This window comes from Salvia splendens, chromosome 9 (assembly GCF_004379255.2).
Source record: "Salvia splendens isolate huo1 chromosome 9, SspV2, whole genome shotgun sequence".
NCBI lineage: Eukaryota > Viridiplantae > Streptophyta > Magnoliopsida > Lamiales > Lamiaceae > Salvia > Salvia splendens.
The window spans coordinates 4536819-4556849 of record NC_056040.1 but is presented as its reverse complement, the minus strand read 5'-3'; the positions used below and the strand labels follow the sequence as shown (position 1 = coordinate 4556849).

Here is a 20031-nt window from a genome sequence, read left to right as displayed (position 1 = left end):
ACTGCACACACATCACTAATTTTTATGATAAATAAGCTGGTTCTTGAGTGCCAGAAACAATCAAACACAAAACTACCTTAATAGGCCAGTTTTTGTGGTAGACAACTTGACATTCAATGTGAGCTCTTGCATCCTTTACAAAGCCAACAGTCACAGTAGCAACCAACTATGCAAACATGGAAGTTAGCAAACAAAGTAGCACAACCAAAATTGCAAATGAATAGAAATGAAAATAAACAGCAGAAGTTAGATAGAAAGATTGAGAATGTTATAGGGTATGGATCAAATTAAATTAATGCAATGTCGTAGCGCAATTTAGACAATGTACTCGATAAGTTGTTATAATTTTGTAGATTTTTCTAATCTTTTGATGTTAGGGGTGCAATGTCGTAGCGCAATTTAGGCAATGGACTCGATAAGTTGTTATAATTTTGTAGATTTTTCTAATCTTTTGATGTTAGGGGAATGATCAATTGTTAACTCACTCTCTAGTTGCTAACTATAACTAATTTAAGACCATAAGATTTTAGAAATCTAGTGGTCTAAAATTCGCCACGTGTAATTTTTATTTTTATTAATTAAATCAAAAAAAAAATACCAAATTAGGGTTTTGGATGAAAATGTCAATATAGTGTTTTGAAAATATCAACACAATGCTTTAAGAATGTCGAACACATTGTTTTAAGAATGACATTCTACATGTATTATATTGACATATTTTATATACTATGTTGATATTTGTTGCTATACAAAAAAATTGAAATTTTTTTAAATATTTTTCAAATTTTGATATCGGAACATATGCAAGTGAAGATATGACTATATTAGAACTTAAGAGAGATGTATTACTAGTATGAATGATCATTTTGGTGATGTACGCGATCAATCCATATGACGACAACAGAGCATAACATATGTCATAAGCTTGAGAGGATAATTATTGTGGACATAACATGAATTTTTATTAGTATAGCATCATCACAGATGCAGTTTGGGAATACATAAGTTTCCCATAGTGGAGCAGTTGTAGTAAGTAAAGACTGTTTGGCAGAATTAAAAAAACAGAACATATAATGTCTGCCTCATCCCAAAGTCTAGTATAGGTAGAATGTTTAGTTGTTGTTGGGCCAGAACTGAGCCTGGAGGTAATCGATGATGTTCTTCTCAACTTGGAAGGCCTTGGCCAACACACCAGGGTTGATCTTCGGATCCGACCCAAACACCGCGTTGGCAATGGTAATGACGCCCGGATTTTGGCTACCGAAGCCAGCAAAAGCAACGGCGTTGGTCTTGCCGACGTTGATCTGGAAGTGGATGAGACCTTGTGGGAAGACGAAGACATCTCCGGCTTTCAAGTACTTGGTGAAGAGCTTGTTCCTCTGGTTAGCATTAGCGGGATTAGAAGTGACGAACCCCACGTAGAGTGCTCCTTCCAACAACAGGAAGGCTTCCGTTGCCCGAGGGTGGGTGTGGGGTGGGTTTAACCCGTAGGGGGCGAAGTCCAGCCGAGCCAAGGAAACGCCCAGCGTGTTGAGGCCTGGAAGCTGATTAACGTTGACTGCGGTCACGGCCGAGCCGAGCTGGTTGGATGTGTTTCCGGGAATGTTGAGACCCTGGAAAAGGAAATCCTCTGCAACCACCAAGTTGGGGTCCTTGCAAAACTTCCCATTCACAAAAACTAGATACAAAAATTTATTACTATATGAATACAAATAAGAATATTATAATTTTAATTTTCGTAAACTAAATTACCATCAGACTTGTTATCAGGAAGAGCAACACAGAAATCCTGAAGAGGGTTGGGATCTGCTGCATATGTGATTGAAGCCCACGACAACAAAACAGCAATGGCGCACAAACCCATCTTCATTTTGATTACTATATATGTGTGTGTGCTTTGTTTTTTTTTTTGTTCGAGCTGTGTTGTGAATGTGATGGAAAACTGAGTATGAGAAACACTCTATTTATAGGAGAAAAATAGAAGCCTTCAACTATAATACTCATCACATTTAATTTCAAATCGATACCTTCAACTTACGTTTTGCCTTCCAAGTGCTAATTAGCTTCATGTTATTTCATAATCATACCTAATAGGTTAACATCTAATCATTTCTAGACTTGGTGAGCACAACACTACACCAGATCATCAGTCGTAAAAACATCATTACTGCATGCAGGTTCTATATTTTTGTTGGTTTTGTGAGATACTTGCTGCTATAGACCTACCATGTACAACTTTACTCCACATCAAGTAAGAGATAGAGGCATTAGTACAAGTTTATACTGGATTCCAATTGGGGAAAAGTGAAAGATATTCACAATCTATTAATTCTCTATACTGAATCATCCATATACAGCAGGGTAAAGTTTAGAAAAAGCAGCAACTGAAACTTTTATGATAATACCTTCAATCAACAACATTTTGCCATCATCTTTATTAGAATAAGTCGCTCCATTGCAGAGCTGTAGGAGTAAGAGATTACTAAAGAACAAGAAGCCTAAGGCAATCAAAGTCCTATGAGTGAGGAAAGGCATACATATCAAAAGCATATTGCAATCAAATTGCATAACCCCAATCCAATCTATGAAGAAGATGAAATGAATAAAGTTTTATGGGCTGTTTGGGCCAAAATTATAATGTACGACTAATGGGCATGTATTTATTACAAACCCATTAGCCCATTTATAAATCTAGATGGCATTACGCTGAATTGTTAATAAAACTTCATTTCATCTCATATCTACGTGCAGATGAAACTTTCATTTCATAAATTATGTTTAGTGACACCAAAATAAAAGTGTCTTCATCTGATTAGTGCTGTTGTAGTATTTCCGAATTCAACGTGGCATGTGTTTATCTGTTTGTTTGGTTACTATTCATAACTCTAGAAACCAATAGGATATATACATTGAGTAATTGTAATCCAATGAATTTTGTGATTGTATTGGAGAGTATTACAATTTACAGCAGAGAAGTAGTACTAATAAAGGTAGAGTTGTTCAAAACTCTAGAAACCAGGGGTGTTTGAGAGCATCTTCGGCAGTGATCCTGTTGTTGGGATCGAAAGCAAGAAGGCTTATCAGAAAATCCACTCCAGCTTCGGCGCAGAAACAGAGAGCATCATTTGCAGCGTGGGGCCGAGGGTGAGGTGTATGTAACTCAACTGCTCAATCTCCGAATTCCCCGGGAAAAGAACCTTCAACAGCACCAATTCCGCCTTTAAGCACCCCACCGCCCACATATCTATCGCACCCGTGTAATTCGTCTCTCCCATTAGAAGCTCGGGCGCTCTGTACCACTTCCGGCGAGTACGATCCAGACTCATTCTCCCACTGCGAAAGTCCAAAATCACAAATCTTGATACGATCCTTTTCGTTGATGAGAATGTTGGAGGGCTTCAAATCACGATGAAGCACACCGTTGTCGTGTAGAAAGAGAACACCCTTTAGTATCCGACACATGGAGACCTTGAGTTGGGGCGCAGTGAACGGCTTCTTTCTCACCGCGACTCAGATCATATTGTGGTTGAGGTTGAGAAGAAGGCGCCATGGTTAGAAGAGACTCGACAAGAGGCATCGTTGGTTTCTTTTCGAGACAAACGATGGTAAAAATTTTTGAAGTTGTAAATGAATTAGGAAGGCAGGTAGAGCTTATATAGAATTACATTACGAGAATAAGGTAAGTTACCATACGCAATTTTGAACTCTAGTTTGACTGAAGTATATATGGTAGTAATAATCTTGATATTTGATTAAGGAAACTATTTAGGGTTAACCCGTTCACTTTTTGATGTAAAAATATCTCTCCTGATTCAAATTGTAAACGGAAAATCTATAACCTTTCTGATTACAATTATGTAAACACATCCAATAAGTATGCATAAATATATAATTCAATTACGGAGTATTTTTTTAATTAATAAGATATAATTAAAACAATTGATAACATAAAATTAAAACAACTGTAACATGTTGAAGTGAATATACACAATATTACTATATCTTTATTAAATAAAATTCACACAAAATTATTATTTTCCTTGTATATATGTCATGTTTGGCATGCACGAATTTAGGTAGGGTCGGAAGTGGTGGATCGACCCTAGCATCGCTCGAATCTAGCTTTGGAACTCAGCTTCGATCCCTAAAAGTCATGGTACTGCGAGGCAGAAGGAGGAACTTAGACAAATAAGTAAGAATTGAGGTGAGAAAAGGCACCTAGGTTGGGCTAGAGATTTGGTGTTTGGGAAGACGAAAACATCTCCAAATAAACCATCTGCCCATGAGTAGTACAAATAAATCATGCAATAACATATCAACAAGGTATATATTAATAGGAATAGATAGTTATGACAACCAAATCTCTCTTTTTCTTTTTTCAAATTATTCAGCAAATCAAGGCACCACTCCTGTAACTGCAGATTCTCAGCTTTCAGCTGAGCCAATAAACTGGAACTTGAAATGATGGTGAATTTCCAGCATCGGTGAAGCGATTCTCCTGACAATCAACAAAATACCAAATTAAAAAGAAAACGTTCAAGCTCACAATAGTTGCAATGTAAATGAAATACAGGTCAATCATGTTATGAAACGGCCTTTTCACTCGTTAGAGGACGAGGACGAGGACTCATGCAAATGGCATCAATTCACATCATATAGGACTCACCTGTGACTTTGAACTTCGGGTTGTTCCGTGTTCTGGAAGGCATTTCAGGTGAGTTATAATCTGCAGCTTTATGACTTCTCAAACCCCGATGGCCTCTGAGACCTGTCTTTCCTGAAAACATCCTTTGAGGATGACCCATTATTATGCTTTCTGGAAACATCACATTAATATAAACAACAAACAAAAGCACATAGTTTTGAGTATGATCATAGTTCCTTCAGTTTTACAATAACTATTTAGATATATGTCATAGCGTAGTTGAAAAGCTAAATATGATTCAAAAGCAACTCGGTATTTTATAAACAATGCAAACATTTTCCCATTCTTCCCACAACATCGAGAAAATCAATGACATCAGCGTCAAGTCTTGTCGTGCTAGTCTTAAAATCATTTCCATCTGAGACATAGAGCTCAGATAGTAAGTTAGGAGACAACTTACACTGCCCGATAGTATCTACATTTTATCTAAGAAGACCTCCAAATAAAAAGGTTGCAGATGAAAAAACTCATAAAAGACCCTTCTCTTACCAAACACGTTTTAAATGATGTAGTAACTTTTTATAATAGTCTACATTAAGCATAAATGCAAACTTTATCCAGATTTATTCCACCACCACTGTCTAGTCTATGGAGACCTCAATGTAAACAGGTCGCAGATGATGGCCAACAATTAATGAAAAGATCCTAGTTTTAAATTGATGTTTTAGAGCCTGCACAATGCATAAACTGATAATTAACAAAGCAAAGAAATCAATCAAGCAGATGTGGACAAAAATACTAGTGATGTCACACAGAAATATTGATGAAATGTCAAGGTAATATTCCAATTACAACTTTATACTTGATTCCAGTTGGAGAAAATGAAAGATATTTACAATCTGTGCTCGATACTTAATCATCCATATACAGGGCAAATTTACAAAAAAAAGCAGTAAGTGAAACTTTTATGATAATACCTTCAATCAACAACATTTTCCCACCATCTTTCTTAGCATAAGTCGCTCCATTACAGAGCTGTAGGAGTAAGAGATAATAATGAACAAGAAGCCTAAGGCAAACAAAGCCCTGTGAGGAAAGGCATTCCATATCATAAGCAGATGGCAATTGCATATGAGGAAAGAACCTCAATCTGTGAAGTGAAGAAGATGAAATGTTTTAATTGTGTTGGGCTGATTGGGCCAAATTTATACTATTGGGCATGTAATTATTTGAAACCCATTAGCCCATTTAGAAATCCAGAAGAAATAAAACTTCATTGCATCTCATATCCATTAAAAGTGTGTTTCATCTGATTTGTGTTGAATTTCCGAATCCAATTTGGCATGTGTTTATCTGTTACTTCAGTTTTGCATACATTACATTCTTATATACTGATCCAACCTTCTCTTCCCTACTAAGTAAATGGATCATCATGCACTACAACACTACAAATTTGGTGATTCTACTGGACTGTTACTCCAATCCAATAGAAAGTTGAGTGAGTATAACAGCAGCAGAGAAATTAATAAAAGTAGACAAGTAGAGTAATATTCATAACAGAAACCAATAGGATATATATATATAGTAATCCAATGAATTTTGTGATTCTATTGGCGGATTAATACTACAATCCAATAGAATGGAGTTTGGAGAGTATTACAATTTACAGCAGAGAAGTAGTAATAATAGTAGAGTAGTTCAGAACTCTAGAAACCAGGGGTGTTTGAGAGCATCATTGGCAGTGATCCTGTCGTTGGGATCGAAAGCAAGAAGGCTGCAGAGCAGATCAAGTGCAGCAGCATTAAGTCCAAGCACCGGCGAAGAAGCATAGAGCATGCTTCGCATAGCAGTTTCGGTGGAGTAGCACTGAATCATTCCAAGCTGCTCAATCTCGGAATCCCCCTGGAAAAGCACCTTCAACATCACCAGTTCCGCCATTATGCATCCCACCGCCCACATATCTATCGCACTCGTGTACTTCATCTCTCCCATTAGAAGCTCCGGCGCTTTGTACCACTGCGTCCCCACACCGGGTGAGTACGATCCCGACTCATTCTCCCACCGCGAAAGCCCAAAATCACAAATCTTGATCCGATCCTTTTCGTTGATGAGAATGTTGGCGGGCTTCAAATCCCGATGAATCACACCGTTCTCATGCAGAAAACGGACCCCCTTTAGTATCCGGCATATCATGACCTTGAGTTGGAGCACCGTGAATGGCTCCTTTCTGGCCGCGATCACCCTGCTGAGATCCTTCGGCACAAACTCCATCACAACACGAACTTTCCCGCGCTCATCCACCGTCACTTTCTTCAACTCCACGATCAAACGGTGGCGAGGCAGCGACTGCAGGATTTTGATTTCACGCCGGCTCGAACCCTTCAACACGTGCTTGATCGCCACGATTTCGCCGGTCTCCATATCCCAAGCGCGGTACACCACGCCATACGATCCACGGCTCACCTCATTAATAACCTGGTACCGATTATGATCATGCGGTTGATGATGAGAAGAATTCTTCAGTTGCATGGGTTTGGCGAGAGGCATGATTACAAACAATGGTAGATTTATGAGTTAATTGAATTGGGATTGGGGGTTTATATAAGCATAAGAGTCGTCCCATAATATATAAGGTAAGTTACCATACAGAATCAGTTGAAAGAGTTTTGAATTATAGTTCGACTCCAAGTATATATGGTAATACTCTCGATAAGCTTTATTTTTAATTAACTAATTAGTGTTGCCGATACATAATATTCTAGGCTGTTAAAATTATTATAAGGATATCTCAAATTAACCCTTCCCATTCACTTTTTGATGTAAAAATATCTCTCCTGATTCAAATTGTAATCGGAAAATCTAAAACTTTATTAATTCTTGAATAAATAATTAAATATACAATCTTTAGCATTTTATACGTATTACGTTTGAATAAAAATACAATACCTACTGTAGTCTCTCAAATAGAGGTTTAGGGGTTTGAAAGTTAGCTCAATCTTTGCATTTTGTTATTTTATTTCACATTTCTTTTCGAATTTTCCCAGTTTTTTAATAATTGGGTAGTGGAGATGAAAGGAATTTAAGTAGTAGTATTAAAAAGTCTATTAGAATCAGTAGAGGAATTAGGCCTAGGGCCTTGCTGTTTGGGCTTAAATTATAAATATACTATTGGGCCGGTATCGATTAGAAATCCAGTAGCCCATTTATTCGGCCTTTTTAATTTTAAATCCTCACGCCTCTTGTTTTTGTCATAATTTGTTGCTTTATTTCAAAATGATTTCGATACTATTATGAAAAGACTTTTGTTCTCTATATTTTGAATTCTGAAATATCAATTCCTCATATAACTAAACAATTGACCATTAAATAATGAAGAGTATTTATTTTGACGAATAAAAATAAAGTCTAGTGCCGCAAATTGTTTATAGCCTAATGTATTTTTCTTTTTCAGATGATTTTCTTTCCTTTTTATTTTTTATCAATGCTTTGCTTTGTCATTTGCATATTCTATATCGAATAATACTATTAGAAATTTTATTAGCATATTAATCGACCTCAAACATAATTCTCGTAAAATGAAACAAAACTTTGTAAGAAGTTTGCATCTTACTTTTCAAAAATAATTATTTAAATATTACATTATACATATAGTATTGCTAATTTTAAGCACTCACCCATGTATACCTGTATTCTTAATTTTTTTTATGTCAAAATATTGTATAATAATATAATCAATTGTTGTTAGAGAGAGAGAGAATTGAAGGGATACACACGTTAATAATTTAAAAAAAATAAATAAAGGTAAGATAATGGAGAAAAATGAAGAAACTTTCCATTGTGAAGATTAGATGACACCCAATCCAAGCCCCTTAGCTCAAGTGGTTGAGAAGGGGGGCAAGGATACCGCGCCATCCTAGAGGTCACGTGTTCGACCCCTGGGAGGCGCATCTTGGGGATTTATTTCCCCTAGGGGTGATGAGTTCACTGGCCTGAACTCAGGAGCAGGGGGAGATAGGTTAACTGGTCAGGCCCATAATTGGGAAGATAGGTTAACTGGTCTGGACCCGTGACTGGAGGGAAGGTAGGTGGACCCGTTGGTCCCCTCTAAGACAACGAAGCGCAGCTCGGTGGTAAGACGCTTCACCTCCGACTGTTATGCCGGGGGTCCGAGTCAGTTTGGGGGTAGATGGGGAACCATCGTTGATCCTCCTTTAAAGAAAAAAAAAGATTAGATGACACCCATATCCTGGGCTTTAAAGCAATTTATGAAAAATAAAACTCAAAGTAGGGGGGGGGGGGGGGGGAAGATTGCTATGATATACATATAATATAGAAATGGGTAGATTGATGTTATCTCATATGCATTTTGGTAATTATTCATCCGATCATCAAGTGGTTGCTTACATAAACATGGGACACCTGCTGAGGCCATTCAGCAATTTATCCTTTTTTAATTTCCACTTTTCAAATTAAAAGTGGAAAACAGGATAAAATCAAATCTACTGTTCTTCTATCTCCAATTATTTAGGGATAGAGAATTAATAAGCAATTTTCTGCATGCATGCATGCACGTCCCTTTGGCTACCACCAATATGGATCAATACAACTCTTAAATGAGAATCTTACTTGATAATTCTTGCAAATAGATTATCAGTTTTATTTCTTTATTATTTTTAAATATTAGTAATGACAAAATTTTTGTGGGCATCGTACTATCATAATTTAAACAACGTTAGTAATAGCATATTAACCTAGAAAGCAGACGACATTAAAGAGTGGTCCACTATAAAAAGGGAAATAAAAGATAGAAGCTGAAAAGCACAAGATAATGTCAAAACGTTAATTATGATGTCATTGTTTAGCTTTTATTTTTCTTTTTAATTAGCAATATATTCATTCTCTACTTCGTTGCGAGTGTGCTTTGAATATACTTTTCGTACTTTGTAATTTGATATAGTGCACAAATCATAATAAAAAAATCACTGTTTAAGTAAATATCCACCCCACCCTAACGTGTGCAACTAGATTGGGCTATAATCATTATCTTTAGGAATTAATTAATTAATTTTCTAAAGCACTAAAATGTGTCTATATTTAGAAATGATCATCATTTTTTACCTTTGATAAGTGTTACTTTTGTGAATTAGCTAATCTAGCTAATGGCCCAGCTACTAATTAATTAATGAGTAGAATGATATACGTACCCTATTAACTGCAGTATTAGTTATTACACGAACAGCCTAATTTTGAATGTATAAAATACAAAATCCTGTAAAAGGCATGGTCACGAGAATGTCTACATGCATGTCCAAAATCGAAATAACGGACAAATAAAATAATCTTGTCAAAAGTAGGAGGAACGAGGTTATTGTTTAATTAAGTTATAGTATACTCGCCTTTAATTTTTAACAAAAAAGAAAAGGAAAAAAGTGTCAATTCTTTATTTCTCATCATAAGACATGATACAATTAATGAATTTCTATTTTTTTCTATTTCCTTTTTTTTAGGCCAATAGTTCATGATACAATTAATCATAAGATTAGACACCATTGATAATAAACTACTACTAGTACTAGTAGTATTAAATACCAAGATTAGCTGAAGTGATATACTCAACAATAACAACAAAATATTAAAGATTGAGGCACTTAATTATCATCCAATATACAAACATTGATTGATCAAATTAAACATACAGACAGTGATGTAGCTTCACTCACAAAGTCACAATTGAAGGAGAGATGGCAGAATTAGCAAGTTTTCATAAGTTTTTGAACAATGACTTCTGTCAAGTTTTTAGAATATCTGTATTTGGAATAACTTTAACTTCTGAGAAGGATTATTTCGTTTTGGGCAAAACTAATTCCATCTTCAGTTTGTTGTTTAATAATTGGGTTGTAGTGCATAAATTCCATATCTATATCACTCTTCCTCTGATCTTCTTCCTTTGCCTCTTACCTTCATTCTTGTATTCCATAAAACATTGAAAAGGGAGGCATTAAATTTTCCAGCGCAGTAAATGCAATGTGTAATATATTTGTATTAATGTAATTACCTAAAATGAGGATAGTTTAGTAATTAACTTAAATTAATGAGTATAATTTTGGCAATCATAATTTTAATCCTTACATGTGACTTAGTGTATCAAACACTAGAATAAGATAACTCACAATTATATTAATCTACCAAACACCCAATATATGTAAATTAACTAATCTAAACTATGATTACTATCATAATGGTATCATGTTTAGTCGAAACGAAACATGATATAGCTACCAAACAAGCCTAAAACCCCTCTTCAACCAAATGTCAAAACTAAGAACTAATATGGGCTAGGGCCCATATATTATGCGGTATCACGCCCAGAGTTGGATTCGGTCTATAAGGATCAACTGTTTATATGGACATCATTAGTTTACATTTCACTTGATACAATAAAAATGTTTGAATTTGAAATTAAGTTTTTATTTCAAACTTTATAATTTAAATAATTATTTTAAATTATACTCCCTACATATTTATTAAATTAGGTACTACATTCCAAACACACACCGCATATGTGCACGTACATAGTAGAAACACACAAAAAAAAGATTACACACACGTAACACATTGCACACAATACACGACACACACTGCACACCGAATACACACGATACACTCGAACAGAAAAATTCAAAATATACAGAGAAATAATATAAAGTTACAAAACATATATAAATAAAAAATACTACTCCACTTAGGCCTGTCAAATCGGGTACCCGCGGATACCCGATCCGAAAATTTCGGGTACCCGATCCCGAATTTCTCAAAATCTAATACCCGATACGAAAATGATTTCAGTACCCAGGTACCCGACTCGGGTATCCAGTCCTGATTGAGGATTTTTTAAATATTTTTTAAAGAAAATTAACTACAAAATTTTAGAAATTAATACAAACTTGTAGTTCGAATTTGATACAAACTTGAAGTAGTTCGAGTTTAAGATAAAAAAAACAACTACAAATTATTAGAAATAAAAAATTCATATCATTCATGCATAATAAACATCACAATTCATATCTTAACCCTAAATGAGACATAATTTGGGTGAAGGATTTAGGGAGTACATTTGATTTTTTAAATAATAAAATAGATACATAATTTATTAAATTTAAAAGAAATTAAAAAATCGGGTAATTTGGGTATTCCCGATCGGATATCGGGTTACCCGATACCCAATAATCCAAAAATCCTATACCCGAACCCGATCCCAAAACCCTAAAAATTGGGTAATTCGGGTAATTTCGGGTTCGGATATCGGGTATCCAATTCCCGATATGCATTTTGACGGCCCTAACTCCACTAATTATCGATTAAATTGGAAAAGAATGATTTGATCATGCGAATGAGAGTTACCGAAAAGAATAACGATGAGTATAATACGCCATATCATTGTCCAAGAATGTAATCTACCACACACATGATGGGAGATGTTGACTATTTTTGGGAAGATGTACCAAAAACCATCAACAATGAACATGATTCATCGCAGTTGTTGAGCAAATAATGTGATTAATGGAATAACATGTGAATATAGTATTTAGCTGGTACAGATACTAACAGAGTCATTACAGTGGTACAATTAATGGACATATAAACTCTCAACTTTTAACAAATAAAATTTGCTGAAGTCAATTCAAATTTCAGTCACTCTGCCCTCGTGAAATGTTTAAGAAGTTCCATGAAGATAGAACTTGCATGGATGGATTGTTTAAAAAGTTCTAACATAGTTAAATTCCACAAGTAAAAACCATAGATAAAATCCTTACATAGATTAAATATTAAGAAATTTAGATATAAATTTGATTAAACTATTACATATCTACTTATTAACGTGTAATTAATTCCAACACTTCGGCCTATTAGTAATCAAAATGGGGCACCAATTTTGTTACCAAATAAACCACAAGCCATAAGCTATATGTTTGCTTTTGCGTCACCCGTTAGCTGACTTTATGACTTTTTTAGGAACAATAGAAAATGTAGCAAACAAAAGTAACATCTTCTCCATGAAGCAAAGCACATATCCATTACCATTACAATTTTCAAGTCAATTCCCCTCTTCAACTATTTCTGCTTTTTAGGTTTTCTTACCTTTTCACTATAAAAGTTTTAGCCTTTTATATTATATTTTTTTCATTCAACTCTCATAATTTTCAAAATAAACCAACGAAATTAAACATAATATGTCCCTCTTTTTAGTGGATCTCACGTTCTTACCTAATTAAAGAGGCCCAACAGTGAACTTTAGATGTCAGATATCCATAATAATCTAAGTGATTGAAAATAAAGTTAATCATGTCAAATTATAACTCCATGCACTAGAACTATCTAATTGTACTACTAATATATTAAATAAAATAATTAATTTGGAAAATTAATCATTTATAGAAATTAATTAGTTAGTTTGTGTAATTGTGTCTGCTACAGCAAATTAAATAAACTATTCTATATATAGTTTGTTTTCCTTGCGCTGATATATCAATTTGGCAGATTTGATGATGAAAATGTCATTTAAATTAAAACAAATTAATATATTTTTTTAACATTTACCAATTTATTTTCATCTTTTAAATTCGCAAGTCAATAATTTATAGTATTTCCTCATTTTCGTATCGTCAACCGGAGTGATTTATTTATCGTAGAGTATGTTTATTATTTTACCTAAGGTTTACATGTTAATATCTTTGTACAAGCTAAGCAAACACACTTATTATAATACATGGAGTATTCCTTCTTGACGAAGAAAATAACGTGGAAAATTTTGGCAATTTAGATATGATATATATAGTGTAAACAACTTAAAGCACATTGAACTTTAGAGTGCCACACAATCATTTCATATTTTAAATTCTTTAATATGTCATGCATTATAATGTTTGCTACTTTTATAGGAATAGTATAAAACTTGCTACTATATTACTACTCTTTTTTTCTTTTAAAACAATCAATATGCAAGCGTTATAGTACAATATCCTATTATTATTATTATTATTATTATTATTATTATTATTATTGATTTTGAGTAATTGGACGTTAATTCATAAATCATGAATTTAATATGTAATTCAGCTTAGCCTCGTAATCCTAGAGAATATACCTTTTGGAATAAGCAGAAATCTTAATAATCAAGCCATTAACATAATGAGCAGAAAATGAAAAAAGAGGGGAAAAAAGGGAGGGAACCGCATAATCTTTTTTTTATACACACAGCTTCCTAAAGAGAAAAAGAGCATAGAAGAAAAAGTTAACCGCAGCAACTATAAAAAACCCTCCATGCAATGCAAGTCAACCACCCTCACACACAATCTATCTCCAAGACATGGACAAATTCAACTTCATCAGAGATGGAGCAAGCAAGCTCCCTCCCGGCTTCCGCTTCCAGCCCACCGATCAAGAGATCGTCTTCCTGTACTTGGCCCGTAAGATCTTCTCCTCTCCTCTCCCCGCCTCCGTCATCCCAGAACTCGACGTCTTCGCTTTCCACCCATCCAACCTACCAGGTTTCCATTTTTCGCCACTTTTTTTATATAAAAAAAAATATTTTGAGCTTTTGAAGCTGATTGGGAATTTTAATGTTCAGGTGATTCGGAGAGGGATAGGTATTTCTTTGCGAGCAGGGAGCTGGATCATCGAAGCAGCGGTGGTTTTTGGAAGGTGGCGGGTTTGGATAAACGGATCGTGTGCTTCAAAAGGACTCCTATAGTTGGGATCAGGAGGACCCTAGTGTTCTACCAGGGGAAGCATCCGCGAGCCATCCGTACAGATTGGTTCGTGCATGTGTACTGCATTGTCTTGTCCGAAAACATCGGATGCAATATCCACTACAAGAGACTGTCTCAGGTGACCTATAGTTAGACGTTGTCTTAGAACCATATCAGTTTGCAAATACATTACTATCAGTTGGTATCGCAAAACATATCAGATTCTGACTTAATATCAGGAACTGATATGTTTTGTAAGGTCATCTGATATTACTGTATCAACGAACTGATATGATTTACAACTTCCAAAATTCTTATTTTAACAAATTTCTCAATGGAACCACTCCCTAAGCTGGATATTTTTTGTAACATGTTTATCACTTGCTTGTGTTGCTGCAGGGTGCCCAGAAACAAATAGGGAAATGGGTTTTGTGCCATGTTTTCATGAAGAGAAGGAGTTTGAAAGATAATGGTTTGCAGCAGAGATGTGACCATTTTGAGATGAGTGATGCGGATTCATGCTCGTCCTCTTCCTCGTCGTCGTCGTCCTCTGATTTGAGTGTTCTCAGTGAGGTCTCCTCAACTACTGTTGACAGTGAAACCACCCCTTGATGTTTAATGATCTCATTAGAATTTATTTATATTCTATGTATGCATCAAAAATTAATAAATAGATTTGTCCTGGTTTATGCTTCAGTGAGACGAACAAATTAAGTCAACTTGTACACGACCTAATTGCTTAAAAAGTTGGTAGATTTTGTGAAGGGAATAGTCAGATAGAGCAAGGTTGTATAAGCAGCAAGCAAGGCATATGCTTCTCTTGCTTTTTTATGTAAAGAAAATCTCTTTTGAGAAGAACATGTGCTACCTTATTAGCAGATACAGATTTCTTTTGCTCTTTTTCTTTTCTCAAAAAGGGAGTGGAGTTAGGCTAAAATGCAACACAAATTATCGCCATGCTTCTTGACATGAAGCATCACAACAAGTGACGCATCCTACACTTGTGGGAGTTTTTAGGATCATGGCCTTTATATTTTTCAGACTTAATCCAAAAATATTACTAGTATCTAATTACCTTATATACTCTCCCACTTTCATAAAATATAAGATACTATAGTATAATCAATGGCGGTGGAAATCACCTGATCAACACCAAACTATTACCAAACAATAGCTTCACATTCTCCCTCACAATGCTGCTTCCATCTCTCATCCTAATATCACTCTTATTTATTACCTCTGTTAAAACCGCGCCCGGTCCCGGTCCCGGGCCCGCGCCAGCACTCGCCCTGGGGGGTGAGTGGCGCCTTCTGCACGAGAGCATCGGCATTTCAGCCATGCACATGCAGCTTCTCAAGAACAACAAAGTCGTCATGTTCGACCGGACCGACTTCGGCCCCTCCAACATCTCCCTCCCGAACGGCAGGTGCCGGGACGACCCCAACGACAAGGTCCTCACAACCGACTGCACCGCGCACTCCATCCTCTACGACGTCCATTCGAATTCATTCCGCGCCTTGACCGTCCAGACCGACACGTGGTGCTCGTCGGGCGCGGTCCTAGCTAACGGAACGCTAGTCCAGACCGGCGGATTCAACGACGGCGACCACGCGGTTCGCACGATAGCCGCATGCCGCGGCGAGAGCTCCTGCGACTGGGCGGAGTTCCCCCACGCGCTGAGCGAGCGTCGCTGGTACGCGTCGAACCAGATCCTCCCCGACGGTCGCATCATCATCGTCGGCGGCAGAGCGCAGTACAACTATGAGTTCTACCCTGGCGATTCGAGATCGATTAAATTAGATTTTCTCCGGCAAACGAAAGATGGCTACGAGAACAATCTGTATCCGTTTCTGCACTTGCTTCCAGATGGAAACCTCTTCATCTTCGCCAACAGGCAATCGATCGTTTTGGATTACAAGCAGGATCGCGTGGTGAGGCAGTTTCCCGCCATCACTGGCGGAGATTCTAGAAACTACCCGAGCTCGGGATCGTCTGTTTTGTTGCCGGTGGATGAGAATATCACTCCGGTGGCGGCGGAGGTCATGATCTGCGGCGGCTCGTCGCACAACGCGTTTCAGCTGGCAGCAAAGGGGACGTTCCTCCGCGCTGCCACCACGTGTGGCCGTCTCAGGTAATAGAAAATCCATGGGTTCTATCCTAAAACTAAGTTATGACCCGGGATTAACATTAATGTCTCAAATTTTCTTATTTGGACAGTCTACAATAAATGACACATTTCACTTTCACAATTATTAGTAAAATGGATTACGTATTCCACCTACTCATTCTACTAACAATTATTACTCCCCAAGTTCCTAGAAATTTGTCACAAATTTCATTTCCATCCGTCCCACAAAATTTGTCATGTATCACTTTTACCATTTTTGTAGTTGACCTCACATTCCATTAACTTATTCTCACTCATATTTTAATATAAAACTAATATTTAAGAGTATGAATCATGTTCCACTAACTTTCTCAATTCCCTTTCAATTACATTTTTTAAAACTTGTGCCTTTTTAAAATGTAAATTTATGGGACAGAAGAAGTATAAAACTAATATATAGTCAACATTCTACTAATTTTTTCCACTCATTTTTCTTCACAAAGTCAAACAATTTCTTAAAGCTCACACCGTCATATATGAGACATCTAATACATACTCACAATTACTCCCTCCGTCTCAAGTTACTTGAGTCGTACTCTATTTTGGGTTGTCCCAAGTTACTTAATTCATTTCTTTTTTTACCTAAAAGCAAAACATCTAATCTCACCAACTTTATTCTTTCTTTTACTTTACTATCTCTCGTCTTTTGGTTACTTTATTCTCACATTTACTTTATTTAACTCACTAAATACAACTTTCTTAAATCTCATGCCGAAAAAAATGCCTCAAAAGTAACGTGAGACGGAGGGAGTAATAAATATAGGACCTACATTACATTGATTTTTTCCATCCACTTCTTCCCAAAATCAAATAATTTTTTAAAACCTGCATTGAACAAATATGAGATATTTAATTGGCACATGAGGGATTATATATAATGCTTTGAGTCTCTTTTCACATAGCGTGGGATAGTTATATTTATATTTTTGTTTGACTTGCCAACATCAGGGTGACTGACGACCAGCCGGTTTGGGAGATGGAGAAGATGCCGAGCGCGCGCGTGATGAGCGACATGCTTCTCCTCCCCAACGGCGACGTGATCATAATCAACGGCGCGAGATCGGGCACAGCAGGGTGGGAAGCCGGGAGGAATCCGGTCACGACTCCGCACATCTACAAACCCAAGGCTCCCACCGGTAAAAGATTCGCATCTGCAGCCGCGTCACCGCGACCACGGATGTACCACTCAACTGCGATCCTCCTTGCCGACGGGAGGGTCCTGGTCGGCGGCAGCAATCCTCACATATACTACAACTTCACCGGCGTCGACTTCCCGACGGATCTGAGCCTGGAGGCGTTCTCGCCGCCGTACCTGTCGCCGGAGTTGGATCCGCTGAGGCCGCGGATCGTGAGAGTGAGCGGCACGGTGGGATACAACGCGTCGTTCCAGGTGACGTTCAGGGTGGCGGAGTTTTTGGAGGCAGAAGCAGTGTCGGTGAGGTTAATTGCCCCGCCGTTCAACACGCACTCGTTCTCGATGAGTCAGAGGATGGTGGTGTTGAGGGGGGCTGCGGTGTGGTGCTTGGGATTGGAGACATATGCGGTTGCGGCGTTGGGGCCGACGACGCCAGAGATCGCGCCGCCGGGGCATTACGTGTTGTTCGTAGTGCATGCTCGAGTTCCAAGCTCTGGGATGTGGGTTCAGATTCAATGATATGTATATGTATACTAATTTGATTTGAAAATATATATACAAATTCAACAATTTATATGCATCAGAAATTTAAGGCCAAATAATTGAGGAAAATTTCCATATATTAGGTATATTTAGTTTCCATATAATTATAATACATGAGTATTTGGCTGTGGAACCACGTGGGGGATAGTGGCGACTACTGTCAACCAAAATGAGCGGCGGTAACGAGGAGGACGCTAGAGGGAGGTGTGATAACGCTACTCGCTGGAGAAAGTAGTTGAATTGAATTTTTAGAGATTCATAATTTGAAATTGGGGATGTTATAGATGATTTGATGACGAACCAAGAGTCGAATGTTGGTGGTCTGGTAGAGGATGGCGGAGAGGACGCGAGCCTGTCGGTGGGTTTTGAAAACAAAATTATTTATTTTAATAATATGTTGTCGTTTTAAATATATCACAATATAATGTCGTTTTGTTCACTATATGTCTTGTCCCAACATTTTCATATTTGCCTATATACTAGTATTATTTATTCATAAAATATTTTCTAAAACGTTATGTAAATATCTTTGTAATTTAATTTTAAATTTATGTTTTTATTTGGAAAATCTATTCTTCAATTGTTTTGACACTAACACAGTCATTATATGTATCTTTAATTTATAGTATTGCTTATTTTCAAATTATTTATCTCTCATATCTATTTTCTCAGCTCTATATTGTTTATGCAGGGATTGTTTTTATTGTTGTTGATACTAAAAAAGTAAAAATAATACTCCCTCCGTCCCCTAATAGGAGTCGTTGTTTGACCGGGCACGAGTTTTAAGAAATGTAAAGAAAAGTTGGTTGAAAAAGTTAGTGGAATGTGAGACCCACTTTTTTATATTGATTTCATAATAAAATGTGAGTGGAGTGAGTTAGTGGAATGTGGGACCTACTACCATTTATGGTAAAAATGAAGAGTGACTCTTAATGGGGGACGGCCCAAAAAGGAAATTAGCGACTCTTATTCGGGGACGGAGGGAGTAATTGTTAACCGTAGCTTTGGCTCCCTATTATCAAAATCTTGAGTCCTTCACTAGTCTTGTCCACTTTGAAAATTTTCGTTATCTATATCGATCGCAACCAATTTCAAAGAAAATTCTATTACCGAGACAATTTTGAAAAAAAAAATTATTTTTGAAAAACTTATAAATTGAACAAAATATAACGTAATTATATTATTTAAATGATGCATACAATCCTCTACATCACAAATAGCTAACCTCGGACCTAGAGGACAGAATCGTCATTTGGTACAAGATAGTAAGAGCATCCGAACGGTGGCGCCGTAACCCGCGTCCGTCCGCGCCACTGGCACGGACGTGTCTCGCCGCTGCTGCGCTCGCGCCGTGCCAACGAGCAGGTGACGTGGCGGCACGCGATTGGGCAACGGCTATGAATTTTTTTATTTATTTAAAATTCGTTATTTAATTATAAATAATGATAAAAAAATTAAAAAAAAAATATTTTCCAAATCCCAAAAATATTGCCGTTTTTTACTCGTTTTTCTTAATTTTTCTGAATTTTGTTATTTTTTCCCCCAAAATCATCTATAAATACACACATTCATCATCCATTTATCACGTCAAATCATCTCTCATTCATAATTCTCATACAAACTATCAACACATTCATCTCTCACTCAAAACCTCAAATGGATTTCACCCATCTCATGGCGGAAGCGGAGCGCGAAGAACAAGAATACTACGAACAACATCGTGCCGCTTACAAAGCATATGTCGCGGCGAATACCCCCGCTCCTCCTCCTCAACGAACTAGATCAACTCGCC

At 36.8% G+C, this 20031-nt stretch overlaps 5 protein-coding genes across 5 annotated transcripts; 2 read left to right on the top strand and 3 right to left on the bottom strand.

The window, feature by feature from the left end:
* Positions 1 to 937: 937 nt before the first annotated feature.
* On the bottom strand, positions 938 to 1917 carry LOC121747106 (putative germin-like protein 2-1). Its single transcript, XM_042141092.1, has 2 exons — positions 1753 to 1917; positions 938 to 1678 (listed from the first exon to the last, which is right to left on the bottom strand). Exons 1-2 carry the CDS (start codon positions 1868 to 1870, stop codon positions 1113 to 1115), a joined length of 684 nt encoding a protein of 227 aa, XP_041997026.1. The 5' UTR covers positions 1871 to 1917; the 3' UTR covers positions 938 to 1112.
* Positions 1918 to 3080: 1163 nt separating this feature from the next.
* On the bottom strand, positions 3081 to 4805 carry LOC121748153 (cyclin-dependent kinase 7-like). Its single transcript, XM_042142378.1, has 3 exons — positions 4667 to 4805; positions 4405 to 4498; positions 3081 to 3333 (listed from the first exon to the last, which is right to left on the bottom strand). The coding sequence occupies exons 1-3, from the start codon at positions 4803 to 4805 to the stop codon at positions 3081 to 3083; spliced, it is 486 nt and encodes a 161-aa protein (XP_041998312.1).
* A 1538-nt stretch (positions 4806 to 6343) lies between these two features.
* Positions 6344 to 7192, bottom strand: LOC121748152 (cell division control protein 2 homolog 3-like). The gene has a single exon (XM_042142377.1). The coding sequence runs from the start codon at positions 7190 to 7192 to the stop codon at positions 6344 to 6346; it is 849 nt and encodes a 282-aa protein (XP_041998311.1).
* Positions 7193 to 13971: 6779 nt separating this feature from the next.
* On the top strand, positions 13972 to 15090 carry LOC121746424 (NAC domain-containing protein 83-like). The gene is made up of 3 exons (XM_042140252.1): positions 13972 to 14193; positions 14274 to 14533; positions 14794 to 15090. Exons 1-3 carry the CDS (start codon positions 14013 to 14015, stop codon positions 15004 to 15006), a joined length of 654 nt encoding a protein of 217 aa, XP_041996186.1. The 5' UTR covers positions 13972 to 14012; the 3' UTR covers positions 15007 to 15090.
* Positions 15091 to 15475: 385 nt separating this feature from the next.
* Positions 15476 to 18678, top strand: LOC121746423 (aldehyde oxidase GLOX-like). The gene is made up of 2 exons (XM_042140251.1): positions 15476 to 16525; positions 17510 to 18678. The coding sequence occupies exons 1-2, from the start codon at positions 15588 to 15590 to the stop codon at positions 18213 to 18215; spliced, it is 1644 nt and encodes a 547-aa protein (XP_041996185.1). The 5' UTR covers positions 15476 to 15587; the 3' UTR covers positions 18216 to 18678.
* Positions 18679 to 20031: the final 1353 nt, after the last annotated feature.

What these genes read in the sequence shown, in the direction of transcription:
- LOC121747106 (XM_042141092.1), bottom strand. Translation starts at nt 1,870, where the DNA reads ATGAAGATGGGTTTGTGCGCCATTGCTGTTTTGTTGTCGTGGGCTTCA. An exon ending in TCCTGATAACAAGTCTGATG is followed by an intron (nt 1,679 to 1,752) that starts GTAATTTAGTTT and finishes TTTTGTATCTAG; the next exon opens with TTTTTGTGAATGGGAAGTTT.
- LOC121748153 (XM_042142378.1), bottom strand. Translation starts at nt 4,805, where the DNA reads ATGGGTCATCCTCAAAGGATGTTTTCAGGAAAGACAGGTCTCAGAGGC. An exon ending in CCCGAAGTTCAAAGTCACAG is followed by an intron (nt 4,499 to 4,666) that starts GTGAGTCCTATA and finishes GTTGATTGTCAG; the next exon opens with GAGAATCGCTTCACCGATGC. An exon ending in AATCTGCAGTTACAGGAGTG is followed by an intron (nt 3,334 to 4,404) that starts GTGCCTTGATTT and finishes GGACTTTCGCAG; the next exon opens with TGGGAGAATGAGTCTGGATC.
- LOC121748152 (XM_042142377.1), bottom strand. Translation starts at nt 7,192, where the DNA reads ATGCCTCTCGCCAAACCCATGCAACTGAAGAATTCTTCTCATCATCAA.
- LOC121746424 (XM_042140252.1), top strand. Translation starts at nt 14,013, where the DNA reads ATGGACAAATTCAACTTCATCAGAGATGGAGCAAGCAAGCTCCCTCCC. An exon ending in CCACCCATCCAACCTACCAG is followed by an intron (nt 14,194 to 14,273) that starts GTTTCCATTTTT and finishes TTTAATGTTCAG; the next exon opens with GTGATTCGGAGAGGGATAGG. An exon ending in ACTACAAGAGACTGTCTCAG is followed by an intron (nt 14,534 to 14,793) that starts GTGACCTATAGT and finishes GTGTTGCTGCAG; the next exon opens with GGTGCCCAGAAACAAATAGG.
- LOC121746423 (XM_042140251.1), top strand. Translation starts at nt 15,588, where the DNA reads ATGCTGCTTCCATCTCTCATCCTAATATCACTCTTATTTATTACCTCT. An exon ending in ACCACGTGTGGCCGTCTCAG is followed by an intron (nt 16,526 to 17,509) that starts GTAATAGAAAAT and finishes TGCCAACATCAG; the next exon opens with GGTGACTGACGACCAGCCGG.